Here is a 22727-nt window from a genome sequence, read left to right as displayed (position 1 = left end):
GGTGCTTGGTGTTTGGAGAAGAGAGTGAAGGTGTAAGGTACGCCTCGAAGCACTTCTGGCTATGCTGCTTGATATATGCGGCTCAAGGAGAGATTTCCAACGGCCAAGGTTACGGTGCCTCGACAGTTACACACACGATAAATGAGCTGATCTAACAGGACTTCAAACAGCACGAAACCCCGCCCAGTTGGTCCTTCTTGAGGTTATAAAGTCAGGCGTGCGGGGGTTCATGGTGCCCCTCGAGCTTCCTCGGATTGCCCATGCGGGGAAGTAGCCGGGCAGCCGGATGAGGATCCTTGGTCGGGATCACGTTGGTTCAACTGAGGCGGGGCATTCTGTTACTGCTCGTACGACACTCTTCAATTAATTTGGTCAGCGAAATCACCAGATGATACAAAATTTGCCTTGTTGGATGCTATGAAGTGGTCTCTGGTCGTCATTTCTTATCTCAGAGCCGCAATGCATCATCGCGTGCTTCGTGACTGGGATCAGCTCACTCGCGACCTGATACCCCGAATGTCCGAATAGCTCCAATTGCTGGAATAGGTTATCCGTGCAAGGGCTTCCGCGCATCAGTATTCGTCGTTACCGCCTCCCCATGACCGCTTCATTGCTACGGCGCGGTGGAACGGCGTAGCTCGCCCGCAGTCCGTAAGTAATCATCGATCTCTGAATCCTGTCATTGAGGAGCATCGCCTTGAGAGGTTGAATGGCGCGGTATTCGGCGCGGTAGATTCTAACCTTGCGGAAAAGGAATGGAATGCAGATCTCGCGGAGAGCCCTGCAAGTCTTGTCGGCCAAGACTCTCCGCGAGAACATCTACGCAGTCCACATATGAATGCCATTCCAGAAGTCCTCGTCAGTCACCTGTGACCTGAATCCACTCGCAAGTGGTGGTGGTGACAGCACGGCACACCTCGGCGCCGATTACCTCGGAAGAGTTAGCAAAGACACCCGCAAGCGTAATGAAGGCTGGAAACATACCGGTGAAGCCGTCATCGCCAATGATGGTGGTGAGAACTGGCGGAGCTAGATAAAGTCAGCCAAGGCCATGCAAGGCGATTGAAAGGAAACTCACGAATCTCGGTGTTGTCAGTCAGCTTGATGCGCTGCTGAGCAGCCTAATGAAGGCTTGGAATCTGTGTGAAGACCGGCGTCAGAAATGTGTAATACGAGGCCTGCAGTGTCGCAGACGGTTGGGCAGAATAAGACGTCGCTGGGATGGACGATTCGTCTTCCTTACCTTCTTTCCCATGGTGTTGTTTGAAGTGAAGAAAGGCCCCGCCGAACACTGTAGCCCATGGTCTTGCCGTTGGCAAGACCGTTGTGATTGATCTTCTCCATTGTCGCCACAGGGCCAAGTCTCGGCTCGCCGTCATCAACCTTGAGTCGGTCGAGAGAATTGACGAGGTCATTGCCGTTGGAAGGGATGTCTTGGACTGGTGTCATGTTGTTTGAAATGAAGGAAGCTTGTTTGAGCCGGAGTCCACCGGGCCCGCCCAGGGACTCCTACCTCAATAAGCCATTCACCGGGCCCCGCCAATGTAGCTGAGGTGCCTGTGAAGTGACTTCTTGCGCGAAGTGCCTGTCTGAGTTTAGAATGTGAACAAACGAAAAGAAGAAGACAAAGCCAAACCTCCGGGGTAGTAGTTCGCAGCGGCGACTCGACAGAACAACTGTTGGAACGAATCAGTTCCGCTATGCAAGACGCGCGTGCCGCCGCTGGCCAACGATGGCGCAGAGGGGGTGATCCTGACACCTACCTTGGCCTCCCAAGTGTCACAGTCGGTGTGACGAGGGGAAGAGCAACGGCATGGCTCATCAAGAACAGCATGAGCGTTCGTGCCGCCGCAGCGTGATGGTCAGGCCATCCATGATTCCTCTGACTTCTCGCATAGTATGTCAGTGATCAGTCCCGAGGACCGGAAAGCAGTACGACTCACTGTCTTTGTAATGACAATGATCATCCAACCGGGTGTGCATATCTTTGACGTTGAGGCGGAGTTGGATGCCAGCCTCGGAGGCTCCGCAGGAGTCCGCCGCGAACGTCTGCTGGGAGAAGTCGTTCAATTCCACATTGTCATGGGACTCTTCTCAGTCACACTGATTTGAATGCCTAGATTCAAGGGAATCCAAACCCCAGGAAGTTAGGGACGCTGTCTATGCTTTGACAACAAAGTCGAAGGCTTTGACGATGTCTCCAATCGCGGCTCTGACAGCTGCGCTTCGCGATGTCATGCAGGTTTGCTGATAGTGTTGAGCTAATGGCACGGGCCAGCAGCCTCAAGTCAACTTCAAGTCAGCCGACTTCGGTGCATCTTGTCGAGGTTGTCGACATTGGACTTGCAGAAGGTGTTTTCTGCTTGAGAAGAAGATTTGGACAGGATAGCGAGAGCATGTAGAGACGATGACAGAGCAAACAGAGCTCTTGGAGCGATGGAAGCTTCAGGCCCTCTGGTCCTCTTCGCCCATGGCATCCGAATGGGCTAGGTGATTCGAGCAATTTTAGACAAGAACGGCAGACAGTACTCCAGGGTTCGGAACAGTTGGAAATGTCTAATCTGTGTTGCATGGAAGTATTAGCGAAGCACTTATCAAGCGACTGTGGTAGCAACATGAGCCTTTCGGGCCAGGACTTGGCCATGTCACCAAACCGACAAAGGAAATAGCAAGTGCAAGGGATGAACAAACCAAACAAGAAGACAGCGGAGGGTCTTTCAACTGCCATGTCAAAGCAGTCTGGCCGAGAGTCAAGGTGCATGCGACTCTTTACTGGGATGCCCACGCGTGCTGAAGCTGATAGAACGGGGCCCGGTGCGAAGATTGGTATGATCCCACGAACCAGTCAAAGCCTTGTGCAATCCGGCCCTTCGGCAATAATCGCAGCACAGATTTTTCCGTGTCAGATCCTGGTTTCGGGGCGTCCTGAAAAATGTCAGAGTCATGATTGAAAAGTCGAGGGAACTGGGGGTTGACCGACCTGCAGCAGCCAGCGCTGCCACGAGACTCAAGATCATGGGAAGAAGGGCCGCCCATCCCCAAACCGGTGTGCCATCCCAGCAAGACATTTTCCCATCAGGAGACTGAAGCAATGAAGATTTGAGGCAGTAGGGAATTTGGGATTGCAGCTGTTAGATCTCAGGACCGGAGCTCGAAGTTGAGCTCAAGTTTTGAGAAGACCGGGCGTTGGGCAGCTTGCGGGGTCTTGAGAAGTGTTGCAGTTGAGGGAGAAAATCAACAATGAAGGAAGACAGCAGTGCAATGAAGATAATGAAGGCAAGCGAGTGCGAAGGAGCCGATGGGGAAGAGAGGGCAATGTACAGGTGGGTGATAGTGATAGTGATGGTGGTGGTGATGGTGGTGGTGATGGAGGAGGACGATGGGAGACCTCGGGCTGGGGTGGTGAGAAGGTGGAATACCTGACGGAGGGAAGAGACGGAAAAGTTTTCGAGACCGCTCCCACTCTCAACTCTTGGGAAGGAACGAACAACAGAGGAGAAATCTCTGCAGCGTGAGGCACGTGACTGGAGAGGTGAAGGGGGTGGCCAGACCAAAGCGGCCCAGATCCAAAAATCGAAAGAGCAAGACCACAAGCGAAGGCCACAAAGCCAATCATTTTATTGCCCATCTTCCCATTGAAAAACCACCTGTAGTCTCAAAGACCCCAAGACCCTGGAATGAAGAGGACTGATGCTAGGAGAGTCGCATCTGGAATTTGGCCTCTGGGGCGAGCTGATGAGCATGCCAGGCACCAAGTTGCACAACATAATTCTTTCCAGGCAGAGCCCTTGGCGTCCTCGTGTAGTATGGCAGTGTCTAAAGCACTTCAAGATGTTCTGACTCCTCGCCAATCCCACAGCATCCAAACTATAGCGTCCATTTAGACAGCACTGTTGCTTGCCGGACTGTGTCCCCAAAAGCCCATCACATTTCACACCTCTTCCCATAATGACTTTGATTCATGTTTGAAACTGTATATATTGATATTCCTGGAGTTGCCGACATTGACTGGTCTGGGACGGTCTCCAAGGACCGGCCTTGTACCAGCCCCTTTCGCACCTTCCAGCTGGGGGCCTTGGTCACCACATCACAGAATCACATCGCCTTTCACATGACAAGTGAATACCATACCCATTAGTCTTCTGCCTTCCAGCAAGGACTGACAACGGCAGGCGAGGTAAGCTGTTGCATCCTCAGTAAATACCCTACTTTAGGGAGCAAGGGGGAAGGCACAGTCTTGCTCCACAATCAAAGCCATCAGAACAAAACAATACATCACCAATAGAAGCAAGAAAGGCAGGAAATTTGAAGAGAAAAGGACGTCTTTTGTCTACTCATCAGAAGTCTATGCGCTTTTCAGCCAATGTAGAAAGCCCGGTCTGTGAAAGCCAGGCTCTGAGGGTATCTTCCTTCCTTCCCAAACTCCACGCTACGACATGCCCGAAATTCCGAAGAAAGCCAATCTCAAAGTAGTACATCCCCCAAATCCCAATTCCAATCTCAATCCTTACAAGAAAGAAGTGAATCCGCCCAAAAAGAACCAAGATGTGAAGTTGTAACATTTAGGCAGGGACGCGAGCGCCAATCTGGGTGCCGCACCACATGGCGCCGCCCTGGTTGCGGATGCCCTCGTCTGCGAAGAGGAAAAGTCAGCACATATTCGTGAATTCGGGCGCGAGGGTGGGAGAAGACATACTGAGAGCAATGGTGGTGCCAATGGTGCCCTTGGCGCCGACAGCGCAGGTGCAGGCCATCTTGACATCGTCAGTGGCGGAGAGGAGCTTGCAGTCGTAGCAAGAGTCATCGAAGTGGCCACTGTGGAAGAATCAAAGTCAGCGATGTTGCAAAAAGCGAGAAGGGAATGGAGTGCACTCACAGGTTGGCCCACTTGAGGTGGCCAAAGTCATTCATGAGGCAGCGGTTGAGCTGCAGCTCGGTCTTGAAGTTCTGGTCCATCCAGTCGGGGCAGATGGCGCGAACCGAGTAGACAGGCTTGCCGTTGACGATGCGGTTGGTGAGCATGATGTCGCGGCAGACCTTGGCGAAGCCACCGTCGAAGGCGCCGAGGACCTCGATGTTGCCGCCTTGGGGGTTAGAGACGTCCATGACCTCAACGTTACCGCCCTTGGGCTGAGCGACGTCAAGGAGCTCGATGTTACCACCCTGAGGCTTGGAGAGATCCATGACTTCGACATTGCCGCCCTTGGGCTTGGAAAGATCCATGACTTCGACATTGCCGCCCTGGGGCTTGGAGACGTCGAGGAGCTCAATGTTGCCGCCGGGGAAGGGGGCAGCAGAGGTGTTACCAGCCGCGAAGGCGAGGATGAGGGAGGCGATGGTGGAGGTGAACTTCATCTTGACGGCGACGAAGAGGTGATGGAGGAGTGAGAAAGGTAGAGGGGGAAGAGAGAGGTAGGAGATGGAAGGGAGAGGTGGTTGTGATGGTTTGCGAAACAAGTTTGTGATTTGTGGTTGTGTGGGGAAGAAGTTGGGAGGGAAGAGAAGAGAGAAAGGGTTTTTAAAAAGATCAGACTGAGGGTGGCCGTCTGGCTGATTGGGGGCGCCGAGATCAGATCGAGCAGAGGTGAAGTCGCGATTTCCTTTTTGGTCGTTGTCAGGGTTGTCAGTCACGTGTGCCGACCGCCTCGGGAGGTGGTGAATGCGAAGGTGAGGTGGTGGTGATGCCGATTCGGCCAATCAGGGGCAAGCTTCAAGGTTGGTCCTGAGTACGTACATCGAGGTCTGTCTTCTGTTTACTGGGGCAGCCACTGGAAAATCGGGATCATTCCACAGTTTTTGATCCCACAGCTGTCTCTTACCTCTTTGGGACAAGCGGACTTGGGGCTATGGCTTGTCTCCCGGCCTTGGGCAGGCTTCTTGGACGAAGAAGCGCGTAGGCGGTGGTTGGTGATGGGATCAGTCTCGTTGCTGCCGTTCCCGTTGGAAGCACGTACCGACCCGAGGTCGAGACAGGATACTTGTAGAAGTACTGATGCCGACTACCAGGACAGCTGCGGTCTTTGAGCCAATAAAGGTACTGTTGCAGAACATTGAAAGCTCAAGACGGCCGCTCAAACGCTGAACAACCCATGTCGGCCAATGTTGAAGTCAAACATGATACATGATAAGCTCCTGGCTGCTGGCGGCACTCAAAGGTGGCATCATTACTCCGAAACGGGTGCTTGTTGGGACTGAATCAACTGGGCCTGCGGCGTGACATCCTCGGGGAACGTCCATGATACCTTCTTTCCTTTAACCAACATCTGAAATCTCTGCCAAGCCGGCAAAGGTGCGACCTCCCTTGCCGCAGACAACCTTTCTATGACCCAACGTACGCGATCTCAGGGGTCTCCGACGCCTGGAACATCGTGAAGTAACTTGCCGCCAGACATTTTGACAGTCTCGCTTACCGAAGGTCTACCTAGACGAACCATTTACGGTCATCTTCTCCTCGATGTTGACACCGCAATTCATGACCAACCAACTTCTTCGCACTCCACGGGTCGCTTAATTTGCAGGATTTAAACTCTGCCCTCCTGGTCGCGCCTAATTGGAAGCGCCTAAGAAAAGATTGAGACTAATGCATCACCTGCATATCCGTCAACGTAGGATCCGGCCCGCCAAAGGGGAGCATGCCGAAGCTGGCTGCTGATGTTTGCTCCAGTCTTGATTGGTGGGCCACTTCGCGAACCCCTGGCCGCATATCTGTTGCTCAGTATCTGCAGCAATGCGGGGAGCGTAGTCATGAATATTTAAGAAGGGCGAGGGCGCCGTATCCTACCTACGCTGCGCCCAGCGAAAGCTTTCCCTTCTGATCGTCATTGTTCAAGATGGGCCTCCTTAGCACGGTTTCCAGCTGGGCGACCCTGCCAGTTCTTGGCGGAATGATCTGCCTCTACTTCATCATCGACCGACTGGTCGTATACCTCAAGTTCAGGCACATCCCGGGGCCATGGTGGACAGGTCTCAGTAGCTCTCCTCATAGCAAACATATTATGGGCCCGAGGGTTCATGAGTGGTATGCTGAGCTGAGCGAGAAATACGGTTCGCAACAGTCGATGACCTTCATCATGATATCTACTAACCGGCTTTAGGTCCGATCGTCCGCATCGCCCCAGGCATTCTCATCACATCCTCTCCCGACCTCTGGACACACGTCAACAAGAACCCAGCCTACAAGCGCACCGACTGGTACTACCACGCCTGCCGCGTAGAGTACCGCCGCGACAACGTCTTCACGCAGACAGACAACGCAAAGCACGATGCTCGCAGGAAGCAAATGGCCCCAGGCGTACACCCCTTCCCCTTACCTCGTCTCAGCTTCAACCACTGACAAAACACAGTACTCCGGCCGCGAGAACCTCGACCTCGAACCCACAATTGACGCCCGCCTAAACGACCTCCTCACCCTCATCCGCACCAAGTACATCTCCACCGAATCCCGCATCATCCCCATGGACCTCGCCAAGAAAGTCCAATACTTCACCCTCGACGTCATCTCAGACGTCGGCCTCGGCAAGACCTTCGGCATGCTCACCGCCGACGCCGACGTCGACGGCTACCTCCAGTCCGCCGAGCAGGGCCTCACCGCCGCCAGCTTCGCCCTCGCCTTCGGGCTCAGCTGGCTCGCGCAAGCCCCCGTGATCGGGCGCTTCCTCGCGCCCTCGCCGGCGGACGACAACGGCTTCGGACGCATGATCGCGGCGTGCTACCGCGACGTGGACGCGCGCGCGGCGCGAGAGACGGACAAGAAGTCGGACATGCTGGCTTCATTCATCCGGCACGGGCTGAGCGGGGACGAGCTGCGGAGCGAGGCGTTGGAGCAGATTATTGCCGGGTCGGATACGACGGCGGCGGCGATTCGCGGGACGTTGCTGTTGATTATGACGAATGCGCGGGTGTATGCGAAGTTGCAGCGGGAGATTGACGATGCGGTAAGGGATGGGATCGCGCCGGCGAAGGGGGAGGGGCTGGTTTCGTTGGAGCAGACGAGGCGGTTGCCGTATTTGCAAGCTGTGATAAGAGAGGCGCTGAGGGTGAAGACGCCGGTGGTGAATATCTTTGGGAGAGACGTGCCGGCTGGGGGCGATACGGTCGACGTGGGCGGGGAGAGCGTGTATCTCCCGGGCGGGGCTTGTATCGGGTACTCTGCGTATGCGATGCACCATAGCAAGGAGACATATGGAGAGGACGCGAAGACTTTTCGGCCGGAGAGGTGGTTCGAGGAGGATGAGGAGAAGCTGGCTGCTATGAAGAGCGTCAATGATCTGGTGTTTGGGTACGGGAAGTTCTTGTGTCTGGGCAAGCCTGTGGCTCAGATCGAGCTTGCGAAGACGATATTCGAGGTGAGTCTACGCGAAAGAGCTGGCGGGCACTTGACTGATTTCGCGACAGCTATTTCGCAACTTTGAGCTGGCCCCAATGGATCCGGCGCGTCCTTGGAAGGCGTACAATGCGATGGGTTTGTTCTTCATCAGCGATATGTGGGTTCAGGTAATGGAAAGGAAGTAAAGGGGCAAAAGGTAGCGCCGTAGCGGCGGACGGGGAAACATGCGACTGCTCAAAAGTCAAGACAAAGCTCCTCTTCACTCGTTCCTTTCGAAGACATGGAATGGCAACATAGCTTTGTTTTGGTGTGAATGAAATATCATCTGCTTTGAGTGTTGCTCCCGAACAAGAACAATCCATCCATCCTGCCTTGGCCACAAGTCCTCCAATCCATAGCCAAGTGTCTCTCTTCTCTTTTCTCCCCAACTCTTTTCATACTTTCGTATAGTAGGTTACCGCCTGAGGGTACAAATGTCTCCGTCAGAGTCATACCACAGTCAATAAGTCTCGCTCCTTCCTTGCCGCTGCATGCTGATTCCTTCGACAACTGGCTTAAACCACGAGATATCTTGAAGAAGTTTCACTGCCCACTTGGTAAGAGGACACGTTGTAGAAGAAACACAAGTGTCTTCGCTTTTCAGACCTGAACTATCCGTCGGAATTGCTCATGGTACGAACGAACTCAATTGAGCTCGATGACGTATTCGACATGTCGCACGCGAGGTCCTGGGCAAGAATTGGTTAGTAAGGCTAGCCAACGTTGAGCAAAGATTGTCCAGAACTTACTAAATACCGTGATCTGGATTCGAAGGGTCGCAGAACTAATGAGTAGGCGAGATGGAGGTCGCCGTGTCGAAATGATAATCAAGTGTTGACACAAGACCCCGGGGAGATCAATTTCTGGACCATCATTGGCAATGAGACGTTTTCAGAAGCCTTCCCTGCGACTGGTTAGCAACGCAACGTCACAATCAACAGGAAAAAAGAATGCTTACCAAACACAATGATCTTGCAATAGCGGATAGCCCTCTGCGGTAAGGGGAGGATTGGAAGAACAGTGGCGCGCCAGAAACAATGGAGGCAAAGGAGTTGTGAATTCCGAACTTGCAATAAGCTGTGATCAGGATCGCGGACCAAATCTTTTGATGCCCCAGGTTGGGGGTCATGGATGTATTGGAAAATGCAAAGTCCCTCCCCCGTCTCGTTGTCGTCAAAGGAGGTCTCCTCGAGAATAATGTGTGAGGCCATGAGATCCCAGAGCTGTAAACCCAGTCGGGCTCTGAAGACATGGGACAGGAGCTCGAATCGGCGAAAACCGCCGCCGGAAAAGACTTGTTCTGGCAGTTGGCCCCCCCCCCCCCCCCTCCCGCCGCAATGAATCATGAATAGCTCGCATCGTCTTACTTTGGGGGGAATCCCAACTGCCGAAAATATTGGCAGCCAGAACAATATTTAGAACTTTGAAAAGTTCAAATTTTCCTGTTCAGTTGCTTGAGTTAGTGTCTCTCACCGTGGTTGATCGAAGAGAGGGTACTGACCGAAGGCAAGTTTGAAGATCGATTCTGACAGCTGGGCCCCCCCGCCGCAATGAATCATGAATAGCTCGTGTCTTCTTGCTTTGGGGGGGTTGCCAACTGCCGCAAATATTGGCAGCCAGAACAATACTTTGAACTTTTCAAAGTTCACATTTTCCTGTTCAGTCGCCAGAGTCAGCGTCTGCCACTGTGATGTTGAGCGAAGGCGGCCACTGACCAAAGGCAAGTTCGGAACAGGCCCGGCGGCCGGGATGCTTCGGTGAGCAACGAGTCACCGCCCGCAGGCCATCAAATTTAGCCATCAAATTTGAACTAAAAATTTGAACAACAGTTCAAAATTCTTGGGGGGTGAAGGGAGTCAGTACGTTCCATTGCGGCGCAAGTTGGTTGCGGAGGAAACTCACAACCAAAGCATTGAAAAAGGTCCGGCGGCCGAGATGCTATCAAGAGCACGGAATCACCAACCGCCGGCCTTAAAATTGACGAAAGGCCTTCGTCTCAATAATTCGAACTGCCGATGAAGTCAAGTCAGCATCTCGCGTCTCGCGAGGTTGAGGGGGATTTGGACTTACAAGCCGAAAAATTGAAACTGGCCCCCGGTCGGGGCGCCAGTAAAGCTTGCAAACAGCAATGTATGCAAAGAGAAGTACATACGACCATACCCATTGGAAAACTCGGGATCCCGTCCGCTGTCCCATAGAAGATTTCCAAAAACGGCAGAACCGGCCATCAAATTTGAACCAAAAATTTGAGCCCTTGCTCAAATTGCTCCAAACAATCGAGAGAAGTTTTCAAATCTCGACGGCGGCCGGTCTCCTGTGTAGTCTGAACAGAGGGAACGCGGCCACCGCTGTAAATTGGCGTGAGCATGTCTGAGCCGGCCGGCGGCCCCGGAACGTAATCTTGGAACCAGCCCAAGCCGTTCCCCGTAAAGCCAGTAGGGGAAGTACTGGAAGAGCCTTCCAAAGAGGCGAACGGTAAACAACCCAAAGGTTGACCGCAAATTGTTTGGTGAGCAGTTGGAAAAGGCCGGGAGGCCCGGGCCGGAGATTGGAAGGGGGAGTTGTTCGCCCGGGCCCCGGCAGTAGATCGCGGTTTTCGGAGGCGGCGCTCCTTCATTCAAACTGTGGAGGACGAAGTTAGTCATTGTTCAAGACACAAGGGAGCATCAGTTTTGCGCAGTTTCGAGTTGCCAGAAAAGAATTGCGCCACAAGGACAAGATCCAGAGGAAAGGAACATTCGAGACTTGAGGTGACACAACAGCCAAGAGACAAACAAATATCGGGAGCATACCTTGTTGAAGTCAAAAGACTCCATGAAGGTCACAATGACCTCCACTTTCATTGATGAGGCCTGGGGGAGGACCTTCAATGAGCCTTCGTTAGGCTGGCCCTCCCCGGCCATTCAGACGGCCGTCCCAGAAAGAGCCAAAGCACCATTGCGATGCAGACCTTCTGGCATTGTCTTCGGAAGAGGAAGCCAAAAGCCCAGATATTTTTGATTACCGCCTCATCGCCGTGAAATAAGGCATTAGAGAGCCTGGGCAATTTCGAAAGTCAGCAAAGGATCACTCGAAAGAGTATAGGCTGAAAAATGATGCAGAAGTAACCCGACGGGCCTGGCACTTGCCAGAAGCCCAGAACGATGTCTTGAAGCAGAATCCCGACTAGCAATCTTCATTTGGACTGCATTGAAGCAGAACATTGGAAATGCGAATGGAGAGGCTGATGAGACTTACCCCGAGACTGAGCGCACTGCACTTTCCCGCGGTGTTTGGGCCACAGCAGGAGTTCCATACGTCCCAAAAGAAAGCGTGTATAGGAAAGTAGATCAGGGGGATGATCATGACAAAGCCTGGCCGAAAATGTTCTTCTCGTGCTTCGAGGCAGTACCGGGAGGTTTCCAGATATGGTGGTCTGACTTGGCTGGAGTGTGAAAGGAGCGGAAGAGGCAGGAAATTTTGGTTTGTTTTGTGCGAGGGGAGGACAACGGGCTCCACGTGATCAGACGGCCTTCGACCGCCTTGTCTCGCTCTGAACTTCTAGATCGAAGGCGCTAGATCAGCCGAAAGAAAAAGAGCAGCGGGGAAGGAGCGGTGCTGGGCACGTGACGACCGGTAAAAGTTTGCAATGGCTGGAACAGAGAAAGCAAGGGAAGTTGGGCTTGGGTGGTGAAAGGGTGGTGAAAACTGTGAAGAAACTTTGGCCTCTGGGACAACTTGTCCGAACGGCAGGAACGAGGGGAATGACAAAGAAAGCAAAGCCATCCAGCACGACTGTTGATCAAATTTTGGGGGGCTGGACAGCTGAGAAGAACATGGGAAATAACAAATACTCACAGCTTCAGAACAATAATCCAAAAGAGTTGAACATTGCTTTCCTTCCAGGCTTCAAGGCAAAAGATGTGAAGAAAGAAGGATGCTAAAGTGGTCTACTATCAAGTGCTGAAGACCCATTGTTGTTGTTGTGATAAGATGTGAAAGTGAAAGTTGTTGAGTTGTGGTGGAGGGGAGAAAGAGTAAGGAGATCTGGGGTGGATGGTGGGGATTTTTATCCCCCGAGATAGTGATGGATGTGCGAGACGACGGACGAAGACGCAGAGCCTGAGGCATGTGCGCCGGGGAAGCAAGAGAAGGAGCGAGGGCTGGAGGCACTAGGGGCACGACCTTCAGCGCACTTTCTACCAAAAGAGCAAATCAATTTCAACTCAGGGGGCTGTTTCTATGGCAATTAGGTGACCGTCCTCACTCTGAGGACATGGCATCAGCATGCTTATGGTATCCCTATCCAAAGGCACCTAAATCGTGAATCGACCTTGTCATGAGACTTCCCAGACAGTTCCTTCCACAGTAGGTCTACTAACGCACTAGGGAAACTTGGAGATTATGATGCTGTTCCTAACTCAATGCTATGGTTAGCCTAATAAGTGATTGAACAGGAAAGGCAGGCGCAGCCCTGCTCACCTTCCGGCAGAAGTAAGCATGCAACTTCACCTAGTCCCAGGTCACGCTCACAACACAAGCTGAGAAATGGGAATAGACAAAAATGGCAATTACGATGGGCAGCCCGTGACTGGCGAGCGGCTGTTCAGGAAGCTTCTAGATGCCCTCAGCATCTCTTCCATCCAAGCTGATACAAGAACAGAACCCCGCCAAATCAAATCTGGAGATCCTTAGCTTCATGAAAGGTCTGATTTAAGAACCATGGGTACTTTGCTTGGTGAGTGGCAAGGACGGCTCAATGCCCTGAATTCCTCTCTGAACCTTTGGGTGATCTCACCTCACGTAGAAGGTACCTACTTATGGCAGCTGTCTCGCCCCTTTCGCCACGAGGTTTCTGGTCGTAGATGGAGTAAGTTTGGCTCAGTGGTTTAAGGCCGGCCACCTTTACTGCCCAAGTCACGCGACACTCTCGCAGACCCTTTTTGTGTCTCCAGTGTTCGAATCACCCCGGCCCCCTCCTTTTTCGCTTGTTCGTCCCTTTCCACACTATGTCACAATTGGTCTCCTGTTCTTCTTTTCCGTTGTTTATATTGAGACGACACGGGGCTGAGTCTGTACTATGACAGAGCGAATGTTGCTATTGTCTTATGAAGATCTCTACTAACAAAAAGGGATGCACTAGGAAAGGGAGCTCGTGTGAATGTTTCTAGCAGGTTTTCTAGCAAGACACACCATGCACTTTGCGCTCTCTCTGGATTGAATCTTTCCTTGAATATCTACAAGATTCGAAATGACTGAAGCACTCTAGGAACATTAGCGGCTCAACCCAAAAGGATGGACGTCCGTTCCATCCCTATGCCGTCGACCACATCCTGCCAGGTCACACCCAGCTTGAGGAGGATGTACCCAACCCCAATCCTCTCATAAACCATCTGGTCGTCTACCTCCAGCTCTGTCTCCACTTGGAACACTCCATGGACACGGGTGCGCTTGTCGTAGTCCCCGAACCTATAATTTTGCGGCAGTAAAAACATGGGGCAAAACATCACTATGGTGCCTTCGATGGGCCTCTCAGCGTTGTCCAGCATGACGGAGACTGCGTCAGTTGCATCGACCAGATAGTCAAGCTGCTTGAAGTCGAAACTGTGGAGGAAGTGCACGTTACCAGCATGTCCGCTGAAACGGGTGATTTGGCCTTCGATGCGGAAGGCGCTGAGATCCAGGACAACAGATGGCATCAGCCCTTTTGCAGCAGTACTTTCAGGAGGCTGGTGATATCCAATCGTGTGTGCCAAGAGTGTCTCGTCCAGTCGGTACAGATTGATGGCTTCGCTGAACCAAATGCGTCCGTCCACTGAAGCCCAGCTCCAGCTTGGCAACCGCAACATCCGCTTGGTCACCTGACTCTGCGATGTCCGGCGGGCGTTATACTCGCCCGAATGCCATACCAGACTATGAGCGATTGATTTGAAAAAATGCCCTGCCAGGTACTCGTCGCCCATCGCCTGTTGCATCGACGAAGCTACCGCAGATAACGCTGCTAGCTTATCCTTCTCTGGATATGTCAGCTCCCTCCTTGTGTACTCTTCCACCAAGTCGAACCAGGCAAGGGATAATTCTATGAAGTCGGACGTTGATGGCAGCGATGAGACCTGCAATGACTGGCTCCGATCCGGAGCACCATATGGCATGGATTCGCATGCATACGGCATCTGCTTACAGCTCCAGAACAGTTCCCCAGCGCCAAACCCCAGAAGACGATCTGGCAGGAGCCTCTCTTGTAGTGCCCAAGCCCGGGAGCCGAGGGGCTGTCTGAATAGGGCGTTTTTGAAATAAAGTCGGGAAAACACGGCACACTTCGTAATTCCATTTCCATCATCGTCGTTTCCCTTGAAGATGCCGGCGGTGTTGATTTCGAAGGGTGCTGTGAACTGCGGGACGGGCCCGTTGAAAATACTTTCGTTAGGTGATCTGGCCCGATAAAGCGATAGACAGATATCGCAATTAGAGAAGACAGATTCCATCTTCGAGGACTCAGCTGTCCAGTCTTGTTGGCTCTGAGTGCCCTCTTGAATGATGCAGAGACAATCAATCCACATGAAGTTGAGTCCCAGGGCCCGAATGAAGCTGAGCGCCTCCCGAAATGCGAGCGGGAGAGCATCGTAGGGTATCTCTGACCTCAGCAAATAACTTATGTTAGAGGTGGTCAACCGTAAAAAGTCATGTGGTGGCGGGCCCCAGCAGTAACTCAAGGCGGCGTAAGGACCAGAGGGAGGTTGCTGGGCAGTTTGAATGAGACGCACTCCTGTCGCACCGATCTCGAGCAGTCGAGTGGGATAAGAAGCTGGTTGATTACGATCTCTGCATTGGTGATGGGTCTCTGAGCAAACACGCATCCATTGTTGTGCAGCTTCCAAGCAATCCATTACTGGTAGTACCCCCCTTCGATCGTTTGTAGAGAACTGGGTGCCAAGAGACAAGCCAGGATCCAACCGAAAGTATCGCTCCTCGTAAGAACCATGCTGGCTTACGGCTGTAAAGTTGAGGTTGGCATATGTTTTGCCAGCCTCTGTTGAAGCCTGCAGCTCGTATGACCACGGTGACGATGCCAAATACTTTATTTGCGAGCTGGGTATGTTCCAAAACAGCTCTTTGCAAATGAAACAGCCGCGCGCGATAGAATTTTGAAGAGACGTGAGGTTTGAGTGATGGGGTCGTTTGACTCCTTGGAATATCGGAGTACAGTATTCGCAAAGCATCGCGGTTGACACTGCCGAGAACACGGCTTGAACGATGCGTTGTAATTTGGAAAGAGGAGATCGCCGGAGCGGTGTCGCCACGGTGGGCTGTATTCAACACCGTCAGAACCAAGCGAGCTTACTGTGGTGCATTTTTCTGACCTCTGATTCGCGGGTCTATGGGATACCACTTCAACTATTTGATTATTCCCGCTAGCCCGGCCTGACTTCAACTTTAACAAACCTCAGTGTCGATGGTCGATGATGGAGGCAGCTGGTCGCAGCCAACACCGACTGAGTGGAGTGCCGACGCCATTCACTGTAAGTTGGGTCAATTCGTGTCGTTCATCATTATATTAACAACAAGCTCTATGCCATACAAGTCAGCCGTAAAGGTCTTCAGTGCCGCCTCCTCATAGCCACCTTTGCCACTTTGTTGCAGCAGGTTACAGGTCATATTGCAATGACCAAAGATTACAGAAACAAGAGAACGCAAAGAGATGCGAAGCTAAGACTTAAAGATGGCGCCATGCCACTCGCCACATCGGGTTTCGCAGTTGAGATGACGATAGAGCCTGGGGAGGTAGAGGTAGGCGAGATATCATTCTGCTGGAGGATGTAGATCTCGCCAGTGCTGTCGGAAGTCATAAAGAGTCTGTTCTTGGAGTCCCAGGCGAGGCCAACCGGTCGGAAACATTGATCGGGGCAAGTACTGAGATCCTTGTTGTACATGATGTTCTTAAGGGTATCAGTCGAGTCACTGCTGGCAATAGGTTCGCCCTTGGCAAACTCGACAGCGGTCAAGGCATAACCGACAGGTTCAGGTCGGTTGTCTGCGAAACGGTTAGCATGCTGCTTGCTTATTCGGCGAGCGTTTAACTCACAGCTGCCGCGGAAGGACATAAAGGCGCGAGAGCCGTCCTTGTCAAACTTGAGGAAGACGGGAGAAGTGTGCGGCTGAAAAGTCAACCGAGGAGCGATGTAGTCGTTATGGCAGCGGGTGTCATTCATGGTAGTGTTCTGTTCCATCGAGAACTGGTCCCCGACCTTAAGAGAATCGTTGAGCGGAATGCTGGTGTCCCAAACGGCAAAGCAGCGGGGGTAGCCGTAGTTTCCAGCTTCGGTCTCATTCGCGACGGTGCCAAGCAGGTTCAACTCTTCACCAGGGTTGTTGTCGTGGATGTCAAAGCCGTTGCGGGTGATATCGTCAATAGAATTGTCCATCGCCCAGATGTTGCCCGTTGCGGGATCTTCGGCGACAGCAACGGCGTTGCGAATGCCCCAGCCCAATAGCTTGCCGTCGGTACTGAAGTCAAAGGGGTCATTGCCCACCTTGCTCAGGTCGAAGGCCTTGACCTGGGCATGTCCAGATGAAGTATCCAAAGCATCGACATCGAAGTTCTCATCGACACCGCGGGAGACAACAAGCCAATCCTTGGACGCCTGTGACATGACCAGGGTACGCGTTGTCTGGTCATTGTTCGCCATGTTGTCGATAACAACGGCAGGCTCTGCGTTGACAGTGCCGGCCTGTTGGTCGTAGGCCCAAGCGAGGACCTGAGAGACGGAAGAGGCATAGATAGTCTTGCCATCTTCAGAGAGAGCCATGCCGTGAGTCAACTAGATGAAGCGTCAGCGATTGGACTTTGATTCAAGTTGATGTTGGCCGTACGCGGGTATTGTTGATCATGAGCTTGCTTTCGGCAAGCGTGAGACAGGTCCCGCCATTGTCCTTGAAGGTGACATGGTAAACGCCCACGGCGGCGTCGAGAACAAGCAGCGCACCCTCGCTATCGACGTGGATAGTCCGTGGCTTCTTATAACCATTCGCAACCAGCTGTGCTTGCCAGCCTGCGGCGATCTGAGGAGGCGTGTAGCTTGGTACGATCACGTCGGCACACGTTTGCGCGGCGGCCGCCGTAGCAGCAGCAGCCACCAGGGCGACATGTTGTAGACCCTTCATGACGAGAAATTGAAGCCGTCTGCGAATTCCTGCCCCGCCTTAGCTCAATAGATCCAAAGGCACTTTGGGATTTGTAGACGGCGAAAGACAAAGGACAAGGCTTCAAACGTGGGCGTAAGCTGGGCGGCTGGAATCCCACGCGACGAGTAGCGAGGTCTCAGCCGACAGGCTTTCAAGGTAAGCCAGCGCCAACTCCACTTTAAAAGACACTGGCAGATGGCTCGTGGATGTCCCCCTCTCCGCCTGGCAAGAGGTCGAGATGCCTGCGGGGAGACGATCCTGTGTGCCTCCTTGGAGCTTAGAACTCTTTTAGCGCAATGAGGAACGGCGGCTGAGAGGCGGGTAACAGGCCATGACCCACGGGTTGGGGGATTGGCGAATGGTGCGCGGTGGTGGCCGATGATGGGCGAGCTTGTGCCTCTGAGATGCATATCTGCCCATGTTAAACCCCTCGAGTCGTCCCATGGCGTCGGAATTGCTTTTGTCGCTCGCTTCTTGGGATGGTGGTAGTGGCAGTCGAGCAGCGGCAGTTGGTGATGCCATCATGAAAAATATGCCAAGAACGTGGGCTTGGAGCCGAAAGCCGTGCAGTTGAAACATCCCGATGCTGTGCCAGGTGGCCAGCAAAAAGACACTCCTGGAGCGGAACATGGCCGTCACTCCGCCCAGAGGATCGTGAGGGGCTGGGACCGATTCGGCGCGGATGCAGGATGGCGGAACGGCGGCTGGGCTGATTGGTGCATGCGATGGCGTTGCGGTTGCATTAAGCTGTCAGACTTGGGCGAGAAGACGCACATTTGCGGTCGAGATGGCACCGGCGGGTTCGATGTGGGGGAATAAGCATGCAAGACAGCATTAGCTGCATCTTGTTCGGTGGAAACGCGAGGGTCCCACGTCCCGATGGCGGCCGAACGAGGCAGGTCGCCGGTCGACTTTGAGGTTTTGGCCCTGGTGCCGACGACTGCGAGGAGGGGCATTGAGGATGACGACGAGGCTCCCCGAGGTTTGGCATTGAGCTGAGGGGCCGATGCGAAGATGCTCCTGTGAATAGCGAGCGAGGACCTCATGGAAGAGACCTTAGAGACATCGTCAACAAGCGAGGGCGTCATCGCATGTCTCTCCGTCTCGTTGCGGCCGGGTGCAGCTGAATGTTTCGTGGCGCCAAATTAGGCTCACCGCCGCTGCTAGCCCGGGATGTCATTTGATGGTTCCTGAACGGTGTCTCGGCGGGTGTCTGGTAGCGTTCAAGGATGCGGGATCTTGTTTATGGAGGTTGATGGAGGTGGTGGTGGTGATGGCGACGGGAGGTGTCCGAGTTTGTTGGAGGCGACGAGGGGAAAAGTGTGTGTCCAGTGCATCAACGCAAACAGTGGTGGTGGGTGGCCCCTACCCGAAGAATGTGGGAAGGAACACAGGGGCCCTTCCTTCCGTTGCGTTGTGGCCGGCGCATTTCCATGCCCGTTTCTGTCACTCAAACATCACCAGATCCAATGCGCAAAATCTTCACTTTTACGGCACAGCATCCACATGACCTGGATTAGCGAGCTGCTCGCCCAGATCGACAGTTCGATGGTCACAAAGCCAAGCCTGGCCGTTTGGCAACCAAGTCCCAGGGGAGCAGAGCCAAGAGCCAAGGGCCTTTTGTTTCTGGATTCCTTCTTCGCCCTCGAATTGACCAACCACCGAGTCGTCTCCTTTCACGCTGCGAGCCATCGCAATCGCAATCGCAATCATCCCACCTCTTCGAACTTCAGCCAAGTCACTCAGCGTGTCGTGCAGCTGCCTCTGACACAGTTGCGGACATGCGATCCGGCTAGACTTTCCTGGGCGGTTACACAACCTGGTTCGTCCAGAGGGCAACCCCAGGGCATCCTCGACGTTCGCAATGATGGGATGAATCTCATCAAGCGTCAATCGAGCAGATGGGCGTTTCCCCCCGCTGCCTGTCATCTCGAAATATCCCGAAACGTCCCTCAAGATCCCTTCCAGAAGCCACTTCGACGGTACGGTACGAGCGTCAGTCCCATGTCATTGGTGACATTGCGCTAGGCGATCGCATCCCGAGGACGGCGGCGATGGCTTTGGAACGACCAGAAACAGCCCTCTGAAGACACTGAACCCAGGCAGACACCTTGTCGCCCTCGCTGATTTCGCGCAAGACATTGGCTGCGCAGACTGCTTAGGGTGGAGGGCAGGGCTTGCTGGCCACCCCCGCATTCGAGTCTACCGCAATCCGTGGCCCCGACCCTATCGCCATGTTCCCTGTCGCCGTCGTATCGCCCCTCCATGCCGAATCCAAAGAGCCAATCCTTGGCGTTCCATTGCCTGTCGCCAGTCCCGGCTTGGGGGGCTTCAGTCGCTGTCTGCCCAGGAAAATGTGCGACTGGTGTTCGTCTGCGGCTTGCCCGAGCTAAAATCAGCGCACAGGCTTTGGCGCGGCCTGGTTTGAGCTGCCAGATGGATGTCAAGAGTCAAGACACGAACACTCATTACAGCGAGACGAGATGAAAAAGACTAAAATGCATCGTTCAACATGCGGTGGACGGGACAAGACCGGCAATCAGTCACGACCACGGCAATGCGGCAATGGAAACGCAACGGTTCAACGGCGAGGTCTGCGGCGGCATCGCGTGAAGGGCTCTGATCATTCGTCTACATCGAACCGTCGACATGCCGTGAGACATGTGCCCAGAAACGCCAATACCGCATCGACAGGGGCATTCTAAGTTCGACCACCAGCACCCAAGAAATACCAAGAGCAATACTGGAGCTTGCCGAGACAACAACGTGCTCGTCGACTCGTCCAAGCCGTCCAAGCTCCCACCACAAGACCCCCGAGACCCTCTTGGTGCCTCTGAGCCCATTACTCAACCTATCACCAGCCTCCTTGGCAGTCTCCGCCCATTATCAACCGGTTGCCACGCTGCCGTGCCATGCCCGCGATTGTCTCTTGCCAAGCATGCGCCCTCACGCCCAGAATCCTCCTCATTGGTGCCGATGCCAGCGCCGCGCCTCGCCAAAGACCTTGGGAGCGGGACAGGCGGAGCACAAGAAGCAAGCCCATTCCACCTGATTCACTCCATTTCAGCGCCCATATGCCCACGGTAGCCCACCGCCGGCCGTCACTATCGTCTGCTTCTTCTCTGCCACTTTTTTTCTCGCTGCTGCTCCGGACACTGCTGCTGCCGCTGCCGCCAGCCACCCCAAGCACCCAAGCATCCAAAGCCCGAAGCCAAGAGAGTCTTTGCCTGCTTTGCCTAGCCTTGCTTGCTTGGAGCACGCAGTAATAGCTGCACGAGAGGGACAGGCCACCGCCAGATGCCCCTCCATTTTCCTTTCGTATGACGCGTTGCGAGTCCCCCAGCCGGCAACCATCCGCTCCTGCTGGGTCCCATCTCTCCGCTCCCTTGCTGCCGCTTATTATTTCAGGCCCAGCAAGGTACGGCTGCATTTCGTCCTAGGGGTTGGTTCATCAGTCGATCTGCTCTTTTTTTTTTTCTTCGGTCGTCGCTCCGTCTGTTAAGACGTCCCGTGTCGAGCTTCTTCACCATCCCCGATTCCTGATTTTTTGCGACGGACGATAGACGGAATAGTGGCACGGTATACCACACGAAGGCCGAATGCCTCCTCCCCGAACACGACGTCTAAGCTCCTCCGGCCTTTGACCCACGCAGAGTCCAGACCATGTTCTCAAATACACGACTCCTTCTGTCAGCACTTGCTGCGACAACATTACTTGCGACATCATCCGCCGTCGCCATCGAAGCTCGACAAGGCCCCGGCCCCGTCAACGAATGGATCACCGTCGACGAGGAAGGTCAACCAAAAACCATCACACCATCAGTCGTCACCAGCAATGGCGCTCGCACCACCATCAGCCCGCCGCCGTACTCGCTTACCGGCAGCGTGTTCACCGTCACCGCGACCAACGGCGCTCTCACAACAAGCACCGGCGTGCCTCCGCCGCCGCAAGCCAGCAACACGTTAGGATTTGGAGGAGTATTTTCCGTATGCAACAACAACCCGGGCACCGACGCTCCCTTCTGCCAGCCGCGACGTGGTAGTACTCTGCACGTGGAGACAACGTACTACAGTAAGCTTAAATCAAGTCTGAGTCGCGGCCCCTCCCCCAACTAACCTTTTCTCCCTCTAGTCACCTGGGACACTACCTTCTTCGAGGACCCAAACACGCCAATTGGAATCGTCGGGTATGATGTCAGTAACACCGGAAATATGGATGCGGCACCCGCATTCTCCGTAACAAATATCCGCGGCGGCGACGGATGGGCGTATTGGACCCCACGCGTTGGCGACCTCGAAGAGAAAGACTCGAATAACATGACCCTCATCCTCATGTACAACGACCCCATCACAGACGAGCAGCAAAACGTCACCGGCCCCGTCTTCACCATCCGCCCAGCACTCGATATCGACGGCAGCTCCAGCTCAAGTCCGAACCTAGTCGCCATCATACTCCCCGTCATCCTCATCACCCTAGCCATCGTCGGCGTAATGCTCTGGCTATGCTTCCGCCGACGCCGCCGTCACGCGGCCGCCGCTGCCGCAGCAGCAGCAAAATACCACGAAACCGTCGCCGGTCCGCCAAAAAGCCGCGGACTGAAGAACGACGCGAATATCCAACTCGAACCAACGAGTCCACCGCCCCACTCGCCCGGGCGGAATGTTTTCCAGGAGGAGGTGCGTAGGCAGGAACGGGAACGAACTTAAAACTACTTCTTTTGGGAACTGCAATGACTGATGGTAATGACTTCAAAAGGCCCTGTCCGATGAGAAACGTCGCCATCGGACGTCATGAGACTCGCGCGGTGACGTCTTTCCAGCGATGTTCTTTTTACAACAATCCCCTTATGGGGGGAGATAATGACCAAATATCACGAATCAAAATATGGACGCTACGCGTCCCCCTTCAACGTTCAATTTCAACGCTCCCGTGGCCGTGAGTCTTGGATGATGTGTGCGTGTCAGGAGAAGCAACCCACCGCAGCGTAAGAATTGAGCATTTCGAACCCCAGCTCAACGATCAAAGTTGAGTGATTGAGGACCCTCATCAGCATTTGCCCAGCGAAACGTATGCAGCGATGCCGTAACGTGAGGTCCAAATACACAAGACAGAAGAAACGAGCCGAACCTAGTGAACTACATACACACTGGCGTTGACCTTCCATCAACACGCCATGACCGATAGCCGCTCTGGGTAGCC

At 53.8% G+C, this 22727-nt stretch overlaps 6 protein-coding genes across 6 annotated transcripts; 2 read left to right on the top strand and 4 right to left on the bottom strand.

Annotated features, from left to right (window-relative positions):
* Positions 1-4562: 4562 nt before the first annotated feature.
* CGCS363_v007473 (uncharacterized protein) lies at positions 4563-5355 on the bottom strand (the record flags this gene model as incomplete). The annotated part of the gene is made up of 3 exons (XM_036639322.1): positions 4563-4633; positions 4697-4815; positions 4877-5355. The coding sequence occupies 3 exons, from the start codon at positions 5353-5355 to the stop codon at positions 4563-4565; spliced, it is 669 nt and encodes a 222-aa protein (XP_036495438.1).
* A 1475-nt stretch (positions 5356-6830) lies between these two features.
* Positions 6831-8511, top strand: lolP1-8 (Cytochrome P450 monooxygenase lolP1; the record flags this gene model as incomplete). The annotated part of the gene is made up of 4 exons (XM_036639321.1): positions 6831-7044; positions 7095-7291; positions 7344-8345; positions 8395-8511. The coding sequence occupies 4 exons, from the start codon at positions 6831-6833 to the stop codon at positions 8509-8511; spliced, it is 1530 nt and encodes a 509-aa protein (XP_036495437.1).
* Positions 8512-9192: 681 nt separating this feature from the next.
* On the bottom strand, positions 9193-9576 carry CGCS363_v007471 (uncharacterized protein; the record flags this gene model as incomplete). Its single annotated transcript, XM_036639320.1, has 2 exons — positions 9193-9269; positions 9324-9576. The coding sequence occupies 2 exons, from the start codon at positions 9574-9576 to the stop codon at positions 9193-9195; spliced, it is 330 nt and encodes a 109-aa protein (XP_036495440.1).
* Positions 9577-13626: 4050 nt separating this feature from the next.
* CGCS363_v007470 (uncharacterized protein) lies at positions 13627-14829 on the bottom strand (the record flags this gene model as incomplete). Its single annotated transcript, XM_036639319.1, has 1 exon — positions 13627-14829. One exon carries the CDS (start codon positions 14827-14829, stop codon positions 13627-13629), a length of 1203 nt encoding a protein of 400 aa, XP_036495439.1.
* A 1188-nt stretch (positions 14830-16017) lies between these two features.
* Positions 16018-17506, bottom strand: CGCS363_v007469 (uncharacterized protein; the record flags this gene model as incomplete). Its single annotated transcript, XM_036639318.1, has 3 exons — positions 16018-16376; positions 16428-17163; positions 17216-17506. The coding sequence occupies 3 exons, from the start codon at positions 17504-17506 to the stop codon at positions 16018-16020; spliced, it is 1386 nt and encodes a 461-aa protein (XP_036496267.1).
* A 3684-nt stretch (positions 17507-21190) lies between these two features.
* CGCS363_v007468 (uncharacterized protein) lies at positions 21191-22234 on the top strand (the record flags this gene model as incomplete). Its single annotated transcript, XM_036639317.1, has 2 exons — positions 21191-21599; positions 21660-22234. The coding sequence occupies 2 exons, from the start codon at positions 21191-21193 to the stop codon at positions 22232-22234; spliced, it is 984 nt and encodes a 327-aa protein (XP_036496268.1).
* Positions 22235-22727: the final 493 nt, after the last annotated feature.

The sequence above is a fragment of the Colletotrichum siamense genome, assembly GCF_013390195.1.
Source record: "Colletotrichum siamense strain Cg363 chromosome Unknown KSG_Cg363_contig04, whole genome shotgun sequence".
Lineage (NCBI taxonomy): Eukaryota > Fungi > Ascomycota > Sordariomycetes > Glomerellales > Glomerellaceae > Colletotrichum > Colletotrichum siamense.
This window is presented reverse-complemented; position numbering and strand designations above follow the sequence as displayed.